The following is a 25000-nucleotide window of genomic DNA, read 5'->3' as shown; positions in this document are numbered from 1 at the left end:
ACACAGATTTGCTTCATTTTTTTTAAACTGCAAATCCAGAGAGGTCTCCTTACATGGAGCACAGCCCTGCACTAGGTACTGCATAAACTACCTCAACAAGCCAAGGAAAAAGCCAAGTTGATTTGAGTGTGAAGGAGAAAGTAATGATACAGTGATAGCTGAAACAAAAACCCAAAAGTGAGAATAAGAGGTGGCCATACAGCCAGAGAACCTTCGCGTAAATGTGACAGCAGGGAATTTCAAAGGTGTATTTAGAGAAGGTCAATGAAATGGCTACTCAGCTGCTTATGGTGAATCTCTTCCCACACGTAAAACCATTAAGAAATCAACCATGCATTCACAAGTTGAAGCCAACAACTTGATAGCAGAGCAGACAGATACATGAGTTGCACTGAGAGAAGTTTTAAAAGGAAGGTGACAGTGCTGCATAGGCTAGGGAGGAAGCAGCACACGGAAGGATGCAGACAGAACTGAAGAAGTGAACCAGGATCATGATCTTCATTGTTGCACAATGAGTGCAAATTAACCAAGACAGTATTTTTCAAGGTAAACGAATTGTGACAGATGAAGAATATTCTTTGATAATTTCAGCTCATCAAAGAATTAGACTTTCTTCTTCACAAAGGTCAGAGAAAAACAAGGATGGGTAAGATTTGTGTGGAGATCCAAAAAAGAAAGGGGTAGGTGGAACTACTAAAAATAGAGACACCTGAATAATAGGGTGGAGAAGCAGAACAAGCCAAGGGGGGAGGTAGTCAGAAGAAAGGGATATGCAATACAAAGCAGAGGACTGGTGCTGGCAGAGTCACATTGAGAAACAGAGACCATACATACAGTAGGCAATTAAAACACAGTGAATCAAAAAATTTTTCAACAGTTCCTTCAAAAAAAGGAAATAAGCAACTGCCTAACCACTTTCAAACTTAAACTAGAAAAAAATCTCTTTGTGATAGGAAGAAAAAAAAAAAGCCTATCCCTCAAACCCTGAAGGCATCAGTAAGAATCTTATTTTCAGCTGAGTCACAAGTCATCTATCTTTGCTTTTATAAAAGAAAATACTTGAGTGGATTCCTTGGAGACTATGAGATTAAGAAAAGATTCCACAAAGTCTCCAAATCATAAAAGAAATGAAACTGAACGCTGTTTTGTATAAACAGTGTTTTAGGATACATTCCAAAAGATATGATGGGAAGAGAATTAGCTTTAAGAACATGAAGAACAATCCACTCTTTGCAAACTAATCCACAATCTAAACCACATTATTTTCATCCAGTACAAGCTGGAATGCTGATTTTAATGCTAAATCTATCCACAGGCTTTCACTCTGTACTAAGGTAAAATAGAATGGCAAAGATCGTATTTGTTAAGAATATGACAAGCTTGTTACTTTAAGGGTGCAAACAGAACTAAGCAAATTATCTTAGTTATGATCACTATGTTCAGCCTGTATCAAAACAAATACTATGTCCTGATATACACAGAACTTTCCCTCTAGATATTCATCACTGTAGACTAAGATTTCAAGTCGTGAATCATGATGGTTACTGAGCCTCCAGTACTTAAGGAAATACATCAGACTTCAGCTGCATAAATTAAGAAGTCTCATAAGTGAAAACACACAGATGATCTGTTTTTCTGTACTTGCTCTACACAAAAAGGCTAGCCAGCTACAAAATAATGCCTGTAAAGCATCCGAATAAAAGACTTGAACATCAGATGAGTGTCTATTTCAAGAATGCTCTGAGGTCTCTGAAAGATCCTAGTTTCTGACATTTAAGACATCCCTCTTTCATAACAACAAAAAAATTACTGTATTTTGAGTATACTCACCACAAAAACTAATCTTTCTATTCCTCTTTATATAATTCCTTTCCATATTTGAAAAAATGAGCAAATTCAGAAAAATATGAAAAGAATTGTACAAATTATGGAAATAATGCAAAAGAAAAATTATATAGGCTTTTTAATAATCACTAGAGTTATTCAATAAAGATATTAGGCACACCTGACTTTCTACACAGTTGCAGTCTCAAGTTTTTAGAACTGTTTCAGGAATGTGTGTGTGTGCGCATCTTTAACTAAGGAAAGCATATAGTACAATTCCACAATTAAGTTAAAGGTTTCAGATTTTTAATAACATACACGCAGTAAGAAAAAAATACACACAAAAATCAGTGCCAACTGTGGTACATTGCTCTTATTAACAAACACCCGATACGCAGAACATACCCCTAACGCAGGAAAACACATAACGATCTATTTCCATACTATCAGTATTTTGGTTACCACTGCTTTGGCTTGCACACTGCTAGCACAGCCTCGCAGGCAGAGCATTATGAAGGTGGTGCAGTTCTAAGCAATCAGATGAGGTTACAAGTATCATCTGAGAGACAGTGCCCTTTGCCCCTACCCTCTCCACCTCCCAGCAGCTGCATTTTGCCAATGGCATGATTGACTATGAATGGCAACAAAGCTGTAAGGAGCAATGCAAGTGAAAAAGCAAACTCCTGCAACTGATTAGCAGCAGTGGAGGCAGCAGCTGAGAGGAAGTAGACATCAGGGACTGCCTCTTTTAACAGCTCACTGGGATACTCAACACAAGCCAACTACACAAGGAATCTCCCTTTTGCATTGTCTTCTATAGAATGATAAAACTTTAAATTGTTTCTGTATTTTACCAAAAATAATTTTAGCCTAGTTTGCTACAGGTAAAATACACTGTATTTCTGATGAATAAGCAACAAGTTGTTGCTATTCTGTAACTTGATCTATTTTAAGAGTTGCTCAGACTGTTTTGTGAGATTAATCTACTTTAAGGACTACTGCAGAAATGGTGTACTCCACCACTGATCCTTCCTCAAACACTGGTGTGAAATGACATTGAGCTGCTGAGCCAAATTCTAACATACTCATGTTTAAAACATACTAAAAGAGAACAAAATCCAAGCAACTTTTAATGGGAGTCTCTAAAATGGGAAGTGATGTATCAGAACATCATCAAGTAAAATTCTTGGTGAAAACCACAAAAATTTAGGACTCTGAATTAGACATGGCTTATAGCTAGTCATTCACATTCTGGAACACATCAATTTTTATCCTCCTATATTCTTACAATAGGAAATGAATTTAACATTGTAGGAACTTTACAGCTATGAATAAATTCTTGGGCTAAGTGAAATCAATGGAAGAGTTTGCCACTAACTCTAAAATATACAGTAAACCCAGAAATTTACCCAGAGTACAGTGAGAATTCTTTCTCACTACCGAAGAGCCATTCCCTTGCTTGTTTTGTATATTGTTACAAAACAATTATTTTGTTTAGAACTAAATAGTATACTGTTGCACATACTTTGCCTTGCAGTAGGATTGTAAACAGAAAGTGGTACCGGGTGTGAAGTAGAAATGTTGATTCAACATCCATGTCCCAAGTAGCACAGCACCATAACATAGTATAGATAATCTCTTCAGTTCAGTACTTGAGCAGCAGTTAGGCTGGGTGACTCAGACACCGCATAGCAAGGCAGTGCACCATGCTAAATTACATGTAGCCAGAAAAGACCTATCACACGACTTGGTATATCAATTGCATAGTATGTTTAATTGTTGCTTTCAGAACAAATTAGAAGTTAGGGCACAGGTTATTCTGGGACTTTAACTTGTGAATTGATAGCAGGCCACATCATGGAACAACTTATTCTCTAGCCCAGGGATAGTACCAAAGTAGATAAGCAAGTGATGATCTAATATTATTTTCCAGATGCCAAAGAAAATACATTAGGATCAAGTTTGCTCTAAGGCTACAGACATCATGTGCATGCAAACCCACTAGTAGCAGTATTTGAGATATAACAGTACTATGAAACACTATGTTGTATGAGAAATGAAGTCCAATACCTTAAAGTGACCACCCTCAGTTACTGCTTTTTGTTTGTGGTGTCCCCCCCTCCCCACTTTGATCTCTTGTACCCCAGTTTCCCATTTGTGGTATTACCATTTTATTACTTTTGGAGAGAAGAATGTAAAGAAGAAGAGTATAAAAAAAACACTGCTATTTGAGCAGCACTGGTAATGTGGATAAAAATGCCCTACCAAGTCTCTGAAAAGAAGCAACTGCAAAAGTTGTAGAACATGCTGTAAATAAAATATAGGAGCGTACAAAAAAACCTGGTACAACATATTAGTTTGCATTGTGAATTCTGTCCACATATGCACTCAAAGTAGCCAATCAAGACTTTCAGTCTTACTATTTTCTTATTGTTTTAATATAGTGGTATAAATCTAGTATTATTCCAGTTTTCTATATATGAAAGAAAACTGAAAACCTCAGTTCCTTTATGTGGAACTATACTTTTTCCATACTAGTCATCTGAGGATTGAAATCCCCACTTCCACGCTTTTGCTATTTCAGTTAATGGAGTTACTGGTAATGATAGTAGGTACATACTCTTTCTGGCTCAGAGTGAAGGACACAGAAATTTTGGTTTTGGTTTGCCAAAACGCTGTTGACCATTTCCAAGCATCAACGTTCCTATGTTCCAATCCCTGTTTTGGAAGAACAAGGGTGGCTCCTCTGCTGTTCAGCCCTTTCTTTCCAAACATTTCCAGAAAGACGTCTTTTGTCCTCCTCCTAACCTAACACTGTTCCATCCGTCTCACTGAGACACTCTAGTCTTTGGGAGGGGCTACTCTATTTTCCGTCTTTTGCTACTTTCCTTCCTTTGCTCAGAGATGAGAGCACATGGAGAGAAAAGCACCAATACTACATTACATGTATTTCCTCATGGCCTGATCCCAACAATTCTCCCGTACAAGAAAGGGATTCTCATGCTTCAAGGGAAGCTGGTGGTTAAGCACTTTCTTGGACAGAAGCTCTGGGTACAGGGGACAAATTAAGTTTGGGGACTACTTACTACATGTAGGTGACAGTTTTCTGCATTTTATCCCATACAAAGAGAACTTTTTAGGATTAAGCACAGCAGACCATACTCAAATAAAAAGTGCTATATAAACCCTTTTCTTCTCATAAGTCCTTGAAATTTGTCACTAAGAGCCACATAACAGTTTTCAAGGTTCTGCTTTTATACTAGGTCCTACAGGCATACAGCCACAGAAAGCTGTTCTTCTCAAATAGACTGTGAACATCAAATTATCAATTTAATAAGACAGACATGCAAGTGAAGTTACGAAGCCCTTGCATAACAGTGTAGCAGCAGGATAAAGTCAATGCATTTCTAAGGCCCTTCTGAAGCTCTTTAGGTAACAGCAAATTCTTGTCTGCGTTATCTGACAGGGGATTTCATGGAGTGTCTTCCCTCGGTCTATACCGACACGCAAGACTCATGATGTGATTCTACTTCTGTTATGGAGAAGACTGGTGGCATAGTACAGAAGAGCTACTAATGTTAACATAGGTACTCATGAACAGAAATGCAAGTCGGACTCACGAATGTCAGCCTTTGAGGTGGAACAGATAAGAATGGCTTACTAATGCAACTACAAGATGTTGGACAACCAAATTTAAGGATGTTCAAAAAGTGTGTCAAGGCAGGAGAAGCATATATTTTGAGTATTGAAAGTGCTATGCTGAATGGGTAAATTAGTGAAATGGTATCAATTTCTGGGAACATGAATCTGCTCCAGCCACTCTATTTCACTCCAAATAAAGAAGTGGATGGGGCGGTGTCCTTTTTTAGGAAATATTTTTCAAAAATTATTCTCATAAAATGGGGAAGAGAGAAGGACAAGCATAGAGAAGCCTTTTAAATGCAGAGAAGTCAATTTGGTCACAAAATACTAGGAAGAGAAGTTTTGTGGGAGGGGAGAGAGAGAGGTGAAGTGATTTTGCCTCAGTTTACCAGAATATAAATATTTTTTTACTACTTCAAGGCTCACCAGTGAGGCCATTTTCAAATAACCAAGGGCAACATACACACACAAAAAAGAAAAACAATACCAGTTCTTAGATTTTCATTTGTTTAGAAAGAAAACCCAAGCAAACAACATTTACAAAATCAGCAAAGCACCAACCACAAGACATGTAGTATTTAGCTTTCAGGCTAGTAAAGAATTAGGGAAAAAACAGTATTAGTATTTTGATGAACACTGAACGGTTACTATGAAGTTTTACTTCTGATGTTAAAACATAACAGCAGATGCAGAATTCCATAATATAAGGCAAAAAAAAAATTAAGTGTTTTGAATGCTGCTTGTAAGGATTAGCAATATAAAAAACTATTTTTGTACTAATCTGAGCTACACTAGGCAGATTACATGCTGTAGCTCCTTTACAGTGGCTACTGATTTCTCAGGAGTTCTATTTAAGACAATTTCTACTCATTTTGATGCATTACTGTGCACATTCTGAGTGTATATATATCTTGCATAGCCCAAGTAATTTTAATGTTTCAATCCTAGTACACAAAATAAATTCCTTCGAATTTATTTCCCTCTCCCTCCAAGTATATTGCATTTTTTTAACTTCACCCCCAAAATCTGTTGCCACTGATGGAAAAAGGCTACATTTGCAAGAAGGGCTGTGCTAACAATCTTGCTTTCTATGAAGACCAAAACTGCAAAAGCAATTCTAAATTTAGATAACAAAAAACTATTCTGCACTTTAAATAGGTAAGAATGAGAACACTGCAAAATGCCAGACAAAATAAATAAATAACCTTAGTTTGTTAATTTCCCTCTTGGTTAATTAACACCTATAAATGACCTTTAGCATTGACAAGTCCAACTCCATCCAGAAAGCCAAGGTTTAAGAATATCTATCTAAATAGGATTGATTACTGATTACAGCATTGTGAGGAGCACAATTCAATCTGGAATATATATCATTTTAGACTGAAATTAAACCTTGTCAGAAATAATTTTTCTTTATATTGTTTGGAATTAAAACCACATTGACTTGATCCATTAAGAAAATTCTCTTCTCTCTCTCTTTGTGTTTTTCAGACCGTGTCTGCATCCTTAGGCAATGAAACAATTTTTATAATTGTAATAAAACAACAAAGTGTTGACTTTAAGTTAAGAAAATTGTTGCTTGAATGACTAAATACTTCAAACACAATAAATACTTCTACGTTTAACATACAGATAAACCACATGCTTGAACAGGTACATACATTTCACAATTTTTCACATGTAAGTTTGCTTAAACTTATTTCAGTTTTAGTCTTCTGCTCACTGTTTATAAAGCAGGTCTGCATCTCTAAATTTTAATATTGGTTTAGTCAAAAAGCATCTACCCTTAAGCAGGAAAACTAAAAATTTGCCATTAGAAAAACACAGTTTATAGTACAAAGTACAGCAGTAATGTTATACTCCAGCAAGAAATACAACTGAATACAACAATCTGTATTTCAATGAAGAGAGGAATGATAAAAGAGTCAAGCCCATGTATTCTTTGCTTATTTCTGGACATAGAAGTTTCAGTTTGGCAGTGTAAATTGAGAATCGTAGATCTCAGTGTTTGCTTTCTCCCAAAGCCAGAAGACACGAGCATCACTGAACTATATTCCCAACAAGAGCGTATCAACACATTTTACAGGAAAATCTCTAGAATATTATTTTTATATGTTTTCAAAGAGCAGCAGAGAGAGACAGTCTGCCATTTAAAATCAGTTCCAAAAAGTATTTGGAACAATTATTCCCTAAAGCAGAAGAGGATGCAGACTTACTTCCTCTCGAGTTTGCAGCAGTATCACAACTGATCAATTTAATTTCAATTTTGTTTCAACAACAGTTAGGTGCAGATTTTTTTTTTTAAATGTTCGAATCTTTAATCTCTCAATTGTAATACACGTTCTAATCTCAAAGACTATTTCAGACTCCCTTTGCCCTCCTTTTGGCTCCTAATGCTACATACCCTATCCAACATGTAATCATTTTTGTCAAGCTTAAGAAAACACAGGAAGGTTCCCCCACCCAAATACGCAGAGGAGGAATGAACTGACTACTGCTTGTCTACCTGCTGCAAGGCTAACTAGCACAGAATATCACCTACAGGCAGCAAGTGTATCTTACAGAAGTATGCAAACCAATCTCACCCCATGGTAGAAGATACAGAGACAGTAAGATGCTAACTCCACAGAAAGGTAGAGTTAAAACTAAATGTTGACAACTATTTTTTACACTGAAGTACTGCATTTTATCACTTACTCATCTGTGATAGCCTTAAGTGTTTTTCTGTTTTCAGTTCCCAAATCCATCCCTACTGGTCATGTTACTTTAAACAACGATGTTCAGTACATAGAGAGAAAAACCCCACACCAATATTCTTGTTGAGCAATTGGTACACACAAGACTCATTTACACATTTACAGAATAATTTGAAAGACAGTTGATGCAGAGCTGATGTAGCTGATGTAGAAAATAGGCTCTAGAGAAGGTCTTCACCTGCTCAGTATAAGATTAATTTTTAAATTTTTGAAATATTCTACAGCGCAACTACCAAGGCAGAGACATTTAAAGCAGGTAATTTTACATATACCATATTAAGCCTCATTCTTCACATTTAGTAGATTCCTATCAGCTAACTATGGTACGAAGAACTAAGCACCTCCAAGGAACAAGTGAATATACATATTTAGAATACTGAACATCTTAATAGGTCAATGACTCCTTGAAAGGCCTTTGGACAACTACTGAATACAGTTTAGTTATACAAGCATCACCTGTTTTATCAGTGGCAGATAAATGCTTTTTAAAAGCATGATTTCTAATTAGAATAGAATGGACTATTTCGGTTGGAAGTGACCTACAATGATCATTAGTCCAACTCCCTGACCAATTCAGGGCTGACCAAAAGTTAAAGCATGTTATTAAGGGCGTTGTCCAAATGCCTCAACACTGAACAGGCTTGGGACATCAACCACCTCTCTAGGAAGCTTGTTCCAATGTTTGACCACCCTCTCAGTAAAGAAATGCTTCCTAATGTCCAGTCCAAACCTCCTCTGAATTGTTACTAAGCTAATTATTTTAGATAGTGTTCATATACTGATATCTGGCATATATTGCACTAACATTATTAGGATTTGGCTCTGTTAGTTTGTGTACGTGCATGCGTGTGTACACATAATATTTTACTTCTCAGTGCTTCATGAAAATTATAAGTTTAATTAGGTTCCCACTGTAGAAGAAAGAACAACAGCATTTAATTGTTAGGAGCTGTAACATTAAAGTATTATGCAAGCAAAGGTGGTAAATGTATTGTCATAATAGTACAAACCACGCTGCAGCTTGTTAACATGCTGCTGGATCTCTTTTGTAGGTTTATCTGCTACTTAATCTTTTACTGATGAAAATTTGAAGCAACAATTTTAATAGTCATTTTGAAAACATCAGGGAAATTTTAAACACAAATCCTTTTCCCCTTTATTATAATTTTCTGTGTGAAATAATAATGCAAAAAAAATTTTAACAAACATTTACTTAAAATCTAATACACCTCCAGAATCTGTTGAATTTGGGTAAAGCATGTTACATTTATGCATACTCCCCTATCAATTTACAATACTAAGTGATTTCATTTTAAATACCTGTGAGAATTATTTATTAGTCAGTAGTTGTTCAGAACTCTTAGAGAAAGATGCTGTTACTAAAGGGCTCATCTTTGTATCGGATGAAATAGAAAATAATTACGCACCATAAACATTCTGGTTCCATTTTACTCTAATATTTTAAAACGTATGTTACAAAGATTAAAATAATAAAAGGCCATCTTAATCCATGTAATGGTACATATCACCTGTCTCTGCCAATGAGACATTTAAAAACATCTCTTTATTAGAAACACAAATCAATACACTCCCGGGACTGCAATAACTGCTTCAAGCAATTTGTGTTATCATTTCATTCTTGATGTTCCTACTCAGAGCAACTTATTATGAATGGCGTGAAAATGGCAACCTGTCACAATTGATTTTTTTTAAACCTCTTGCAAGAATTTTTTTCCTTTCTTAATATAATTAAGTATCTTCTTACTAAACACAGGTCTAGGTTGTAAGATACAGCCTACTACTGAAGTTTCATTTCTTTATAATTGAGGGCCCTCCCCAGCTCACATTAGAAACATTACCGATGAAATGAAGAGCTATTTGCTTTGTTTTGAACTGAAAGAACCTGGTACAGAGGGAAGCACTCGAACTTCTGGTATCTTTTCAACAGACAAATCTCTCTACAATGTTTTCATCGTTTACAAAAATCCCTGGAAGAACGTTCTGGGTACTGACTGGAACCTCAGTTACCTTGCTCTACTTCCTCTGGGAGCCCGAATAAATTTCAGTAGCCCGTTATAAACATTCCTTAAAACTACTGTGTAGCTTTGGCCAAATACTTTACTGTAAAATAATCTGAGAGAAGTGAAGTGGGAATTAATATTTAGCTGTGAAAAAGAAGTATAAAAGTCTGAGGATGCGCATTTATACTTCAAAGACAAATGTTTCCATTAGTACCTGTAACACTCCTAGCTAAAAGAGGAATAATTTTACTTCCGAAATGAGACTGCGGCAGAATTCACTGCTCATACCAAAGCTCAAGTCAGTCCAGCACACACAAAATAGATTAGAGTAAGAGCTTGTAGATTTTTGGGTTTTAGGTACACCTATTTTTAAGTTTTATGAAACCAAAGGTAGGAAATCCCACAGTAAGGCTAACTTACCTTATTTTTTGGATTGGATGTGTTCATTACACTTCGAGTTTCCTTGCCTGTGTAAATGACAACACCAATTACAGTTCCTGAAAAACAAACAAGCAAAAAGTACATCAGAGGTGTCATGTAGTTAAGAGAAAACTTGTCTGAATTAAAACTTGCAGTAATTCACAGTCCCTCAAACAAAGCAATTGTATGAAAAAACCCAAACATTTATGCAATGTACATAGCATTGTGAATGCTGTTTTTCAGAATTGACTATGATGGATCATTATAACTTCTTTAATTAACATCCATAAAAATGACAACATGCTTTCCTTCTTTTTAATGGAAACAATACTTTCAATGTAACTGGTTAAAAACTTATATTTGAACTTAAAATTGCCTCCAACTGTTTTCAGAAGTTAACACACAGCATAAATAACTGCCCTTCACAAGGAATAAAAAAAATTAGTACAATGGTGCTGAATGCATCATATACAAATTGCCTGCTAGCTCTTGTCATCTATAATGATGTAAAATCTAGTTCACCCAATTAATTACTTTGACAGAATCCCATACAAAAATATTCTCGTATTCATTAACTTATAAAAATGATTCCCCAGTTCCAATTATCTTTTAGTCAATTTTTACTGGATGGTATAGGAAAACTTGGCTTCAGCATCACTAAATAAATTTCTATATTAAATAAAAATCTAGTTTTTTATTAATATGCCACTATCACACTTTCTAGCACAAAACAAAATCCTTATTTGTACTACTTTTTCAAGTGACCTGAAATGGCTTACGGCAGTACAACCAATAATGTGATTTTTTTGTTGTCTTTATGCTGTAAAGGAATAATTAACATAACTTGTCAGAAACACCCTGCTCAGAAAACTTTAAAAACTGTAGAAGTATTACACATTTGTCTGACATTAAGTAACTTAATTTGTCTTTGGCAATCAGGAAAACGTGCAAGATCTGCTATCACTACTCTTGCAGCGTAACAGGTCATAAAAAATTGAAGGAACACATGAAGAAAAAAAAAGATGATAGTTATGAAGGAACACATGAAGAAAAAAAAAGATGACAGTTAAAGATGTTGGCATTAAAGAAAGGAAGTTTCATTTACTCAAAAATGAGAGTGCAAGTGAAAACTTTGAATCCACATACAAAACATCAGTGATTATACATTACGTCTTCTGGACAATTAAAAACTAGTTTTTCTATTATTTTCCTCTTCATCCTAAAGCTTTTTCTTAAGACTTCCCTTGACATACCATTTTCCCCAAAACCAGTTTGCCTCTGCTGACAGTTCCACATGCAAATCTGCACATTAGTATATAAGTAACATGCCCCCAACACACCCCAAAATTCCGCCTGCCTTTTGTAAAAGAATAGTCATTGATCCATAATTTCTGAACTCTTTCTCCTTGTCTCCAACCAATGCCCATATCCCTTCGGGGCACTTTAGAGTGATCCTCCAAGCTGACCTCTGTCCAATGGTCAGAACACACTGGACGATATCCTGGAGGAAATCTTCTCCTGCTCACCCCAACAATCTCTGCCTTTGTAGCCCCTTAGTTCAGCAAAAGCTGGGGAGGACTTCTCCATTCCAGCTGGCACATTTCCACTAAGTTTCACCTGGCTAGGCTGCTGCAGCTCAGGAAAACAAGCTGACCGCTTGTCTTGTATTTTGCTCCTTGAAAAGTTGGATTTTCTCTTTCACCTTTGAAACCATTTTGACTACTGAATTTTGATCATAATTTTGGCTAAATCTGACTGAACCGCTGCTTTTACTGAGGCGCCGATCTTTGATTTTAAACTTTTGGGCCTGTTAGTTAATAGCACAATATCACTGGTAAATCTAGGGTTCCTTAGACCTGAATTACATCAGTGTAGGGAACTCCGAGCCTAATTTTAGTGTTGTCCCACAGTGGTTGCACCAGGGACAGTTCTAGTGTTCTGGAGGGTTTTTTTACCCACTATTCTCTCTCATTATCCTCAAAAAATCTAAGCTTAATATCAGCTGTGAACAAAGATGCATACTTGCACTAAACTCCACCCTGGCCCACAGTAGAAAGAACTGAATCCAATTTGGGGTTCCTTGAAGCGTAGCTGTACTACAAGCCTGGGCTTATTAAAAGCAATGACTCAAGTACTTTTATGTACGGGCCTCTATGCAAACTAGCTCTCATGTAAATTGGGCAACCACTGATTCTTAAGGGCAGAATGGTTAACAAAGGAGAGAGAAGTTACAGGAGGTATCACTAGAATAAACACGTGGGCCTGGAAAAGAGAGAAAAGAGGACTTGTGCAGAATTTACACACACAAATAGTCAGGCATACTCTAAATCCGGTGTGTGATCATATTAATTTTTGGTATCTCCCAAGCACTGTGTGAACCATAGAAAAACAAGAGTGCTCACATTAATTAAAATCATGTGTAGGACTTGGCACAAAATAGTGCTTTTTACAGCTGTGCAGTTATACAAATTGTTCTGATTTTATATAAAGTGACTTTGCAAGACTGACACCTGCTGAAATGATCACAAAATTCCATTAATACAAACCTCCTCTTAACAGATATCTCAGCAGGTCTCTCAGAAAACTGCATTATCTTGTTTAGAGTTTGAACCACATTGATCATCACAGTAAATGGAGAGCAAAAAGTTAAAGTCCATACTGTAGTGGACCTTTTGAGGCTTTTTAAAATTTAACTGCTGACTTTCCTCTCTCCCTTTCAGAAAGGAAATCTACCAAAGCTTTCAATAAACACAAACACCACAGTCAGTGATGTCACGAACACAAATGATCTGAAAGAGAAGTAATTTAATTAAAGATAACCTAAGAGGTTTTCAAAATACTTAGTGGTTTAAATTATTTGGTTACATTTCAAGTTGTTTCTTCAGTGATAGCAGTTTTTCAAATTTTCACTAACTAAAACTTCCTTTCCTTCAGGCACTACTATTAATTCCACAGCAATAATATAGATGTTAAGAATGGCACACAGACTCCATACCATGCTGCTACCTTTTTGAAACTCACTGAGATGTTGCCTGTAAGTGGAAAAAGTCAGAATATTTTTCCCTACCTCACTTAAAGAATTACAAAAGGATGTCTGCATGCTTTGAACTTGAGAGAGGGGCTTTTGATTTCTACCCCTGCCAGAGGCTTCAAGTGTGATCCTGGCAAATCAGTCTTTGTACTTTCTGTGGTTAGGATAAACATCACGCACAGAGTCACCAGATCTCTGTCAGGGCTTTACAGCAAGGGGGATAAAGCACTTCAGCAGTAGGAATCTCCATTTAGATATCTAACCTATCGATTCTGAGACTAGAACATCTAGGTATATAATATATACTAGGTGTGACAAAATGGTAATTTTTTTTTTTTTTTCCATTTAGCTTACTGTTATTCTAAGGGGTAAGGAGACGTACTGAAATCAAGGAAAGGTAACACCTTCCAAATGCACAAATTTGAGGAATCTCACCCTCCTAAACTTTATTTGTTGATATAAAAAGGCTGTGGAATAGTTTATTCTTGAGTTGTTTTGACACTACATGATTTTGTTGAACCAATTTTTTCGTTCCCAAAATTCAAAAAGAAAATAGAAATAGTCTGAAATTATAGCAAATATTTTTCTTGTCACTTGTACTGGTCTAGCAATAGGCTTTTTTTTTTTCGCCCTGTAGAATCCATTATTGTAGTATCCTGATATTTTCATGAGCTTTGGTAATCTGCATTCAACATGTAGTTGATAAGATTCCTTGAAACCTTTATACACTTACATTTACTGTTACTGATCTGCAAGATGATTGATTTGTGGTCTCTCTCCTCTAGAACTGTCAGGACATCAGCAACCAGAGCTCAAGTTTTCTGAGGTATTCCCCACATAATTCCCCAAACACTTTTCCTAGCCTGACCTTGACCCTCTGTATCACCTTGACAAATAGCAACGGTGTGTCTTGGAGGTAGTGAGCTCTCCTAGCTGATGCAATGTGTTTTATGTAATATGTCAAAGGGAATATCAGGAAATTCAGCATATATTTAATCACTAGAAGGAGGAAAATAGGAAGGAGAACCCCCCCGCCCAACAATCGTCCTGTATGTCCTATGCAAAACCTTTTTTAAATTAAATAAGGCTTTGTATCTGCAACTCAGCTACGTATTCCTTTCCTGGGCATCAGTGATGTAACTCCCCGTCTCCACCTGTGAGACTGACAGCATCAGTCAGTAATATGTCAAGATAATAGTGCAGGTTGACCAAGAATGCTTTGTAACAACCTCCAAGGGGTTGGCAAGGGCATAACATAGTCCCAAGAGCAATGGGTCACATTTGCTTGGCTTAGTAACAGATGATGTCCAGGCTGCTTAAAGAGCACTGGAGGAAGCAGCCTTCCAAGCTAGGATGCCTTAAAGACTCCCATACTGAAGAGTCTTAAGGTAAATGAGGAAATGTACAGGCAATGTTGCAGGGCAGAACTCTACCCCCTACCATCTGGGCACAGGCTACAAACCCACTTTCTTGAATCAAAGTGGCAAAGTAATAGAAGATTAGGCTTGTGTATGGACATGGTATACTTTTGGGTGAAGAATACCTGCATGTAACAGAACTGAGCCTAGACAGTAAGGAGACTGAAATAGGATACAAGTGTGGTTGAGGTGAGGTAGCTATCTACAGAGTAGAAATACAGACTTTCACATGCTATGGCCTGTTTATTCTTCTGTTTTCATGCAATCTGAGTGACACTCGTCTGCAGAGCTTGTGTGCAAGCCTAATCTTCCACTAAGTTTTTCAGATATAGTCAAGGACTGTGACAGGCCATGGTAGAGGAGGGGATGCAGAGGTGCCTGCAAAGTTGTGTAGGCAGAGTCCACCTCTGATATCCTGCCATGGCAGGCTTTAAGCAAGGCAGTTTATGTGTGTTTATAATGCAGTCAGACAGTGACAAGTGTTTTTATTAACAAGATTTTCAGTTGTCACAAGTCTTGGAAATTCAATTATGAACTCTAATTATTTTTTTTAAAAACTATAAAAATTCAAATTTGACTAGCTTAGCATTAGGTATCCTAACTTAGTTACATACATTCAACTTGGAATTGAGATGAAAACAACTGAGTGATACATCAGTTATCAACCAAATCTAGAATATCTTGATTTTAACAATCCACTAAATGTTTTGCCTTATGGTCTTCTTCATGACTATATGCACAGTGCACCTGTAAGACCTTATAAATTCTTTATTAAATAAGCAACAGACTGAAGGCAATAATTTCCTACTCTTTGTTAAAGGCCTAATCCTATCAAATGCTAAAATTACCTCCAGAGAGGTGCTGCGCAATTCTTAAGATCTGGATTTATAATGCCATACAGAACAAGCAAATATCCAAATAGAAATCTGATATGCTTGATAACTGCAGTACTTACATGAGAGGAGCACATTATCACAATATTAAATTGTAGTTAATATATGAGATGACGTAAGTGAAAATGAATGATATGCCAAAGTTTAGATTAAGAAGATAATTAATGTCACAAAATCAGTTACTGAAGGAAATTATTTCTCTCTGCTAACTTAATTCAACCAACTTCCGTATGCACATCATGACACCATTTTTAATTACTTGATCACGTGTTATTTTTCCCTTCAGAAGGGGCTGCAGTCTTGAAGAGCCATTCAATATTTTTACTTTGTATCATTCAGTGAGTCGCCCTGAGGCTCCCTAAGAGTCTTATTCCACTATTCAAAACCATGCTCCAACAAGAGAATTATCTTATGTTTTTCTACTGCCATCATTAATAATGAACCTAAGTCCTTCATAAACAATTAAACCTTCACAAGACCCCTCAGAAGTAAAAAAACCCAAACACACGCTAAGGCATAAATTTTAAGGAGCATTGTTTCCATTAATTTGGGTGCCAACTTTAGATCAAGAGGCAGCAGACATTAGCTACAGTTCTAAACAAAATCAAATCATCTACACTAGAAATGAAAACATGAATAGTTTTCAATTAAAATTCAGAATTACTGATTCAGAATTACTGACTTTGCAAATGTATACTCTTTGAGTGTTAGTTTTCCCCTGTATATAAATTCCGGAAAAAGCAAACTCGAAACCATTTACATAGTATTGAAATTCATAATTCATGAGCAGCTTCTTTTTACACACAATTACAGATCTTGGCTACTTAAGTTAAAAACCTAAGTGAGGACAATTTTAGGCATCATCCATTTGACAGAACAGTTTTAGAGAGAATAGTTTCCCAGTGCAATCAAACCAAACACCACTGAGCATCAAAGAACATGACTATCTTTTAAGACTCTGGAAAGGAGCGCTCAGTCACAGACTCCTTTGCCACCTCCTCAAACTTGATCTCTTCCCCACAACCCTCCAGCAGGCCCCTCACTGATGTAAGAAGCCTTCATAGTAGGGACTAACTTTACAAGTTAGGTGGAAACGCTTTTTTACTTTCTTCCCCTTTCTCCACACTCCTCCTCCTCTTGGCTCATGTTTCCAGTTGTTCCAATTCCCTATCTTAAATCCTAGTTCCTTTTCAGAAATCATGCTCTCTGATTCCTTATTCTCAGTCTTTTTGTGCAGAAGAATAACCACAGCCCTTTTGATTTTTCTTACATAGAGCGAAAACAGAAGAAAATAATTTTCCACTCTTAAAAATGGCTTAAAGCCTGAATACAGCATCTAGATAATGTGAACTCCTTATAATATCTGAGACACATATGAAACATTACTAATATTCAGATCCAATTATTTTAAAATTACATAACTATATAACTAATCTATACTTTCTGATTAAGATTTTGCCTGATAAAAGTTTTTAAGCAAACTTTACCTGCAGCATGGAGTATACATAAAAGAAAAACTCCTAACAAATGCAAAACCACCCTTGCTTTTCAGCAGGACCCTATCCACAGCACTTTACAACCTGAAGTTTTAATTAAAACAAAAAGGTCAGTGAGACTTTAGTGGGGTACAAGGAACAGCACTACTGAAACAGCAAAATTTAAGTAAAAAAAAACCTATTAAGGAGGATTAAAAAGGTATGAAAATATTGTGAGTAACATGATGAAACCAATGGGAACGCAGACAACAGAGGAGCAAGAGACTAATAGCCTGGAAGACAGAAAGATTTTCAAAAGCCATTAATATTTCACATTGTAAAAATAAAGATACGCTTCCACAGAAGTTTTTAGATGCATTACCAGCTTTGCTATTGCAACACTTACCTGAAGCAACAACCGTGCTTGCCCATAATGTATTTTCTATGCTTAGGCTTTCATGAACTGCTGGATCACTGTCTTCCTGTTAAAAGTATGAACAGCTAATAAGTAAATCAACATCACAAATAGCCGTAGTTAAAAACAATGCCAAACCATCTGAATAACTTGCACAGGATGTCTGCGTCCTTGTATCAATCACTGTATAATAGTAATTATTGCACATACTTTACTTGTCTGTATACACACACAAAAATAACTGTCCAAAAAGTGAAATACTGATTGAAGTTCGTATTACTCAAACCCAATTATATTCAAAGAACTAAAGTCAATAGTGTTTTAAAAGGAACATATTCTTTTCCTCAGATGTATCAAACTGCAGAACAGTTTGCTATACCAAGCAGTTAAAGTGAGTTACGAATGCTAACCACCAAAAATTAATACCCTGTTCTCTATGACAATTTAAATCATCTATAATTCATACAATAAGGTATGGTCATCATCATTTTGCAACCCAAGTGACATCATATCAACTTCAAGGAAGAATATTTAGACTTTTTAAAAGAAATGCACAGTTGGGTTGTCTTGCCACATACTTACAAAATACATATCCAATGGGAAAACACTTCCATTAGAAAATTGATTCCATGATTATTTTAAACTTTCCTTTTTTCCCCTCCCCTCTCTCCTCCCAAGCAATAATGGTCCACAGATTGTAAACAGACTTCATCTCTCATAATCAATTTGCAGCATGTACAGATTTGTTACTCATTAGCAGCTGTGAAATGTGCTGTTTACAACTAAAGGAAACTTTAGGATGTAGGATAATCAAATGTATTTGATCTAATTACAGATTGTGCTAAACATTTTGCAGGAAAAGGGGGACCACTGATTTACCAAAGTACACAATAAATTCTACATAATGTCAATAATCAAAGCCTATGTACATTTTTCATCTCTATTTTGAAACAACCACCAAACACAGGATGAGCTGCTTAGAAATCTGTTCCTAAAAAAGAAAAATCTCAAACTGAACAGATACATTTTTGTGTGTACTTCAAAAGATCCCTGCATAGCAAGGAAACTATAGCTCTTATTCTCTTAGAGTGATGCAAAACCATTGTTTAAAAGGCATAGAGAACCATTCTGTCAAAAACAGAGGGGAAGAGAGGGAGGATATGGAATTAGCTATAAGAAGAAAATCACAAGTTTTGATCAAGACTCATACAAGAAGTAAAAATCCTGTCAAGAATCATCAATGTTCTATAAGATTAATCTTTCATTAAGAAAAAGGAGAAATATTTTTTGATTCTTACCTAAGGAATTAATACTGCAAGAATTATTTGCCATACTCCTAACAATTAAAATACATTAGGTTTGAGACAATAACAACCACAAGCCCACTCTAATGGAGTAACATAATATCATGTAGGAATTTTCAGTAGTTGGGGAGTACTACAAAGAGCAGAAGTGAATTCCAAGATATTGCTACATAACAGCAGAAGTACTTCCTCTTGATAGGCCAAGGAATGTTCGGTTGTAGAAAACTGAAAATATATCTCTGAAGGTAAAACAGGATCAGCAGCTATAGCAATGTTCAAAATTATTGGTAGTATTAGTAACACATGAAGTCTCGATCACTGAAACATTAAATATGAGAAGAGTATTCTGATTGAGCTCAAAAAAGTAGAATTTGTAGCAATTATCAATCATCTTTGTAACACTCGGTCACTTATTTCTGAGATGAGTGCCTTTGATAGGGTTCATCCACAGCCTAAATTTTTGGCTAATTTTTCCTAACTTCATAATGCTTAGATTCCAGGTTTGATTTACAATTGTTCCTGGGTTATTCAGATTCTGTGATTATTTCGGCCTTCTGAAAGCCTAATTAAGCAGCGTATAGACATGTAAGTAGAAATTATCCAAGAATACTAGTTTTTCCAGAGGAAGATGCTAGTAATATAGTCAAAATACTAACTGCAGCTGTTTAGGGCATGGCAGTCGGCGGAGAGATTGCCATCTACACCTATAATGTTGAAACATGACCACGTCCAGTATAAGCTTCCATATGGAACTTATTTAGAGGTTTCAGAATCTGTTTGTACAAGGCTAGAAATAGGACACGAACTGGCCATATGCGACTTGAAAACAGATACTGAATTTTTTCATTCCTTCCATGGGCTTTTCAAGAATTGCTGAACCTAACAGGACAAGTTCCCTGAAATTCTTTCATACTTCCATACAGGCAATGCCGATTAGCCATTTGTGACAAGAGTGGAAGGCTGTTACTTTCAACCCAAACGGTGGGCCTGGCACCAAACAGGAGTCTTAATTTCACACAGCTTTCCATAAGATGCACAGATTGTCCTCAGTCAGCAACACACATGCTAATGCTGATTACTTTTTATCATCCACAAACTATTCTGCATAGTTCAACCTGTTTCAACTTGCTTGATTTTTACAATTCTACCTACAATCATACACTGCAAAAAAAAAAAAAGGAAATTCTGCTCAAGTATTCTGAACAAGAGATTTATGGAATTTCTCACTGCATCACTAGGTCAGCTGAAAACAATGTATAGGTGTACAAGGAAAATGCTTTTATTTATAAGAACTCACTACTGTACCTCAAAGAGCAAATCATGCTAGAATTTGTCAGAGGAGTCCCCAGCAGGCATGTAATAGAATGATGCATACTAATGGAGAGCTAACCACAAAGATCCCACATTTCAGTCAAACACTGCAACGTCACAGAAATGAATGGGTCAGTCTTTTACAATCATCAACGTACAGTGTTAGGACACAGATGTGAATACCATACTTGCAATGAATTTAGTCTCAGTAACTGAAAAAGCTTTTGTATTTTGCCCTCAGAAGTTCCATACAGAATACCTGTTGTCCACAGTGGGACTCCAAATAGCTCCCCCCAAACGCTGAAAGAGATAATTTCCCATCTACCACTTACTAAAACTGCAGTCATACTAAAGTAGTCATTTTTGTATTATGTTGAATTCCAGCATGAAGAAAGAATTTGAATTTTGACAGGAGCATTGTATTTTGTATTTTGCCCTCAGAAGTTCCATACAGAATACCTGTTGTCCACAGTGGGACTCCAAATAGCTCCCCCCAAACGCTGAAAGAGATAATTTCCCATCTACCACTTACTAAAACTGCAGTCATACTAAAGTAGTCATTTTTGTATTATGTTGAATTCCAGCATGAAGAAAGAATTTGAATTTTGACAGGAGCATTGTATTTTAACTAGCCATTAGCACAGAATTAATGTACAGAATTAGAGATACAGAAAAGCTGCAGAATTCAAAGAAATGTTCGCTGCTGTATCTTTGCATACCTTTATAATTGTAACTTTAAATAAGACTAAAGTAAGACGTCAAAACAAAATAGCTATAGAAAAAACACCTATGATTTAATAGTTGGGTAATACTGTAGGTTAATATATCCTACAAAAAAGCAGACAGGAGAAATTCCACACTGTGAAATGTAAAGCGATGCACACAAAGGAAGAAAACCATCCCAACTTCACAAAGTGAGGAGCTCTGAGCTGACCAAAACTACTCAGAACTCGTAACTACTCAGAAATTGCCATGACTACTCAGAAAACAAATTTTGGGATTATTACAAATCTACCAAAACATTAAATAGTCAAGAACAAGCTAAATGCTTAGAATTACTAAGAGAGGAAAAAAAGAACAAACAAAAAATCATGCTACTACAAAGAAATCCATGGTTTGCCCAAGTCTTAAGTATGTAGTTCTAAATCCCTCCTCCCCTCCCTTATTCCACACAGAAAATAAAAAGAACTGGAAAATGTTCAAAAAGGGCAACAAGGTTGGTCAATGTAGCTTCCATACTAGATATGACTAAACCTGAACTCTAACGAGGAACATGACAGACATCCATGAAATGGGCACCTAGAAAGGGAGGATAGATACTGCTGTCTCCTACCAAAGAAGAAGTCATAAATAAAGCCAGCAGAATTAAAACAACAGGCAATTGCTCTTCATAAAAATACGTCATTAACCTGTACAACTTCTTCCTATTTGAATACAAAAGGTTACATAGGTTCAAGGAAGGATTGGGTAAGTTTAAAGAAGGAAAATTCATTGCAGGTTACTTAAAGAAACCAGCTCTGACTCAGGAAGTTCCCACATCACAAGTTGTTAAGAGACAAGAATCTTCTGAGGAGGCATTACCATCTCCTTACTCTAGTCTTACTCTCTTTCCCAGCAGTCTGCTTCTGGCTATTGTCAGGAATAGGATACTAAGCTAGGAAAATCTTTTTTTCTGCCTTAGTTTATTCTTCAGTTAGCAGATTTTAAGGCAGTGAAAAGTATGAAACTCTTCCGTACTACAAGAAGAAATCAAAAGCCCTGCAGTCATTACGGAGAGTTGACAACATAGCCAGGAAAAAGTCACTTGTCCAATGCCTACCTGCTACAAGACTTAGTGAAATGCCTCCTCCTAGGTCATTCAAAATAGGAAAATATCTAATGAGCTATTTCTCTTTCCACTCATGCCATGCTCATCAACAGAATGGTTTGGCCGATCAGTTAGCTTCTGCTTATTTCATTATGATCCTTTCATGTCTTTACACCCTCATCTAACATTTCTACCTTTCTACAGTTCATTCAATTTACCAAATACCACACCTTCCATACCCAAACGGATGATGACTTAACTTTATTTTTCATTTGTCATAAGTTACTGAAATGAAAAATAAAAAGTATATTTATGGGTTACGAGTTCAGCTGTTTCACATTATTTTTATTTCTACTTTTGGAGAGATGGTAGGGATAGATGAAGCAGGGAAGGGACAAGGACTCCGATTCCTGAACAAGACCAGGTCTGTGGTAAGGAGAAATGGTTCTGCAAATTTTCTGATGCTACTACAGCTAACAGAACAATATATGTTTTGGGGTAAATGAAATCCATCACTCACTCTAGTAGCAGAAATTTGACATACAAGGGCTTCTTTGTCCAGCTGACGAAGTTTCCACTTAAGGTCTGTTGGGTTGCATTTCATTTGGCAGCTGTATGTTTATTGGCCTTTAAATTCTGAATTAAGGTCATTACCAGAATAGCACAGTTCAGTGTTGCATTCAAGCTTCATATTCAGGCTCAGTTTTTGAAGTCATGTGCGGTATTGATCATAGAGGTTTAAATTGTTGTGCTGGTTTCAGCTGGGATCAAGTTAACTTCCTTCCTAGTAGGTGGTACAGTGCTGTGTTTTGGATTTAGTATGAGAATAACGTTGATAACACACCGATGTTTTAGTTGTTGCTGAGTAGTGCTTACACTAGTCAAGGACTTTTCAGCTTCCCATGCCCTGCCAGCGAGAAGCTGGGAGGGGGCACAGCCAGGACAGCTGACCCAAACTGGCCAAAGGGATATTCCATACCATATGATGTCATGCTCAGTATATAAACTGGGGGGAGTTAGCTGGCAGAGGGGTGACCGCTGCTCAGGAACTGACTGGGCATCGGTCGGTGGATGGTGAGCAACTGCATTGTGAATCACTTATTTTGTATATTCTTTTATCATCATCATCATTATTTTCTCTTCCTTTTCTGTCCTATTAAACTGTCTTTATCTCAACCCACAAATTTTACTCCCCCCCCAATTCTCTTGGTGGGGAGGGAGAGGAGTGAGCGAACGGCTGTGTGGTGTTTAGCTGCCTGCCGAGTTAAACCACAACAATTGTCTACAGTTCCTATTCTAGGAAATTAGTCTATAGCTCTTGCATGTGTAGAGAAAAAAGGAATAGATGAGCAGTGAAATAAAAATTGAATATATCCCACTCTCAGTCCTGAATTCATAATACAGCTGACCACAGATCATGACAAATTTCAAGCAGCCATTTAAAAGGTTTCAAAGCTACAACTTATTAGAATTTTTTTCAGATAACGACAGAGGCCTTTAAGACTAAATACCTAATCCTTGAATGAACTAGCATACCACTTCCATTTGACCTTTTCTAGCCCTGTTCCTGCCTGACAGGATGCAGCACAACCAACCCCACCAACTTTAGCAGGAAAGTGGAAGAATACGCATTAGTTTAGTTGCATCACTGAAAGAGATTCCTTCCCCACCCCAATCCCACAGTTAATTATTCTTGTTATGTTCCTTTTACTGGCATATGTATTTTGGACAGGGTCAGATTAGGTTCTACAGACGTTAGCTTCCTAGTCTGGCTGTCCATATGGCTGTTAGTGCCAGCAAAAGGAAGGTGAGTAAAAAGGAGTTACAAAACATAATACCATTCCCTTCAGTGGCAACATAAAATTAAGCCAGACTGAAGAGAACACAACCATTGCTTCAAAACAGGTAATTCTCTAACAGCAAATATGAAGTAAAAAAACGACTCAACATTCTCTCTACTAAAATACAAGACTTATCCAAGAAAACATCTGTATAATTAGCCCCAGGCCAGAGATTCTACTCATAAATTAATACACAATTTTCAGTGCTCACATCTCGATATGTATTCTTCCAAAGTATCAACAGCTACATGCAACAGGCTTTGCATCAAGGTAGTTTTTTTAAACATCCAACAAGGTGCTAAATGATACCAAATAGTTCTGTACCATAGAAAAAAAAGTTTATTACAGCAGATGAACTAAACTCAAAGGAATCAATTCCCTGAGATTTCTACCGGGGCCGGGGTGGGGGGAGGAGATTTAGATATATTCCCAAAGTAAATGAAGAGACTGAGGTGACAGCACAGAGCTGCAATATAGGAGAAATTAAAGGAAAAGATTCTTAAGGGAATGGTGGAAGAAGGACCCAAGTTTAAACAAAACACAGTGTCCTGGTTTCGGCAGGGATAGAGTTAATTTCCTTCCTAGTAGCTGGTACAGTGCTGTGTTTTGGATTTAGGATGAGAACAAAGCTGATAAGGCACTGATGTTTTAGTTGTTGCTAGGTAATGCTTACACTAGCCAAGGACTTTTCAGCTTCCCATGCTCTGCCGACTGAGAAGGCTGGAGGTGCACAAGAAGCTGGGAGGGGGCACAGCCAAACTGGCCAAAGGGACATTCCATACCATGTGACGTCATGCTCGGTACATAAACTGGGGAAAGCTGGCCAGGGGGGCTGCTGCTCA

The 25000-nt window shown here is 36.7% G+C and overlaps 1 protein-coding gene across 1 annotated transcript in view; it reads right to left on the bottom strand.

Moving 5' to 3' along the window:
• The window catches only part of ATP9B (ATPase phospholipid transporting 9B (putative)), a 161772-nt gene that overhangs the window by 66192 nt on the left and 70580 nt on the right, over window positions 1-25000 (bottom strand). The window contains exons 9-10 of the mRNA XM_009277184.1: window positions 17887-17962; window positions 10664-10740 (exon numbers count right to left, since the gene is read on the bottom strand). Of these exons, the coding sequence (XP_009275459.1) occupies window positions 10664-10740; window positions 17887-17962 (153 nt within the window). The remainder of the gene's footprint in view (window positions 1-10663; window positions 10741-17886; window positions 17963-25000) is intronic.

The sequence above is a fragment of the Aptenodytes forsteri genome, unplaced genomic scaffold, assembly GCF_000699145.1.
Source record: "Aptenodytes forsteri isolate BGI_AS27 unplaced genomic scaffold, ASM69914v1 Scaffold338, whole genome shotgun sequence".
NCBI classification, from domain to species: Eukaryota; Metazoa; Chordata; class Aves; order Sphenisciformes; family Spheniscidae; genus Aptenodytes; species Aptenodytes forsteri.
This window is presented reverse-complemented; position numbering and strand designations above follow the sequence as displayed.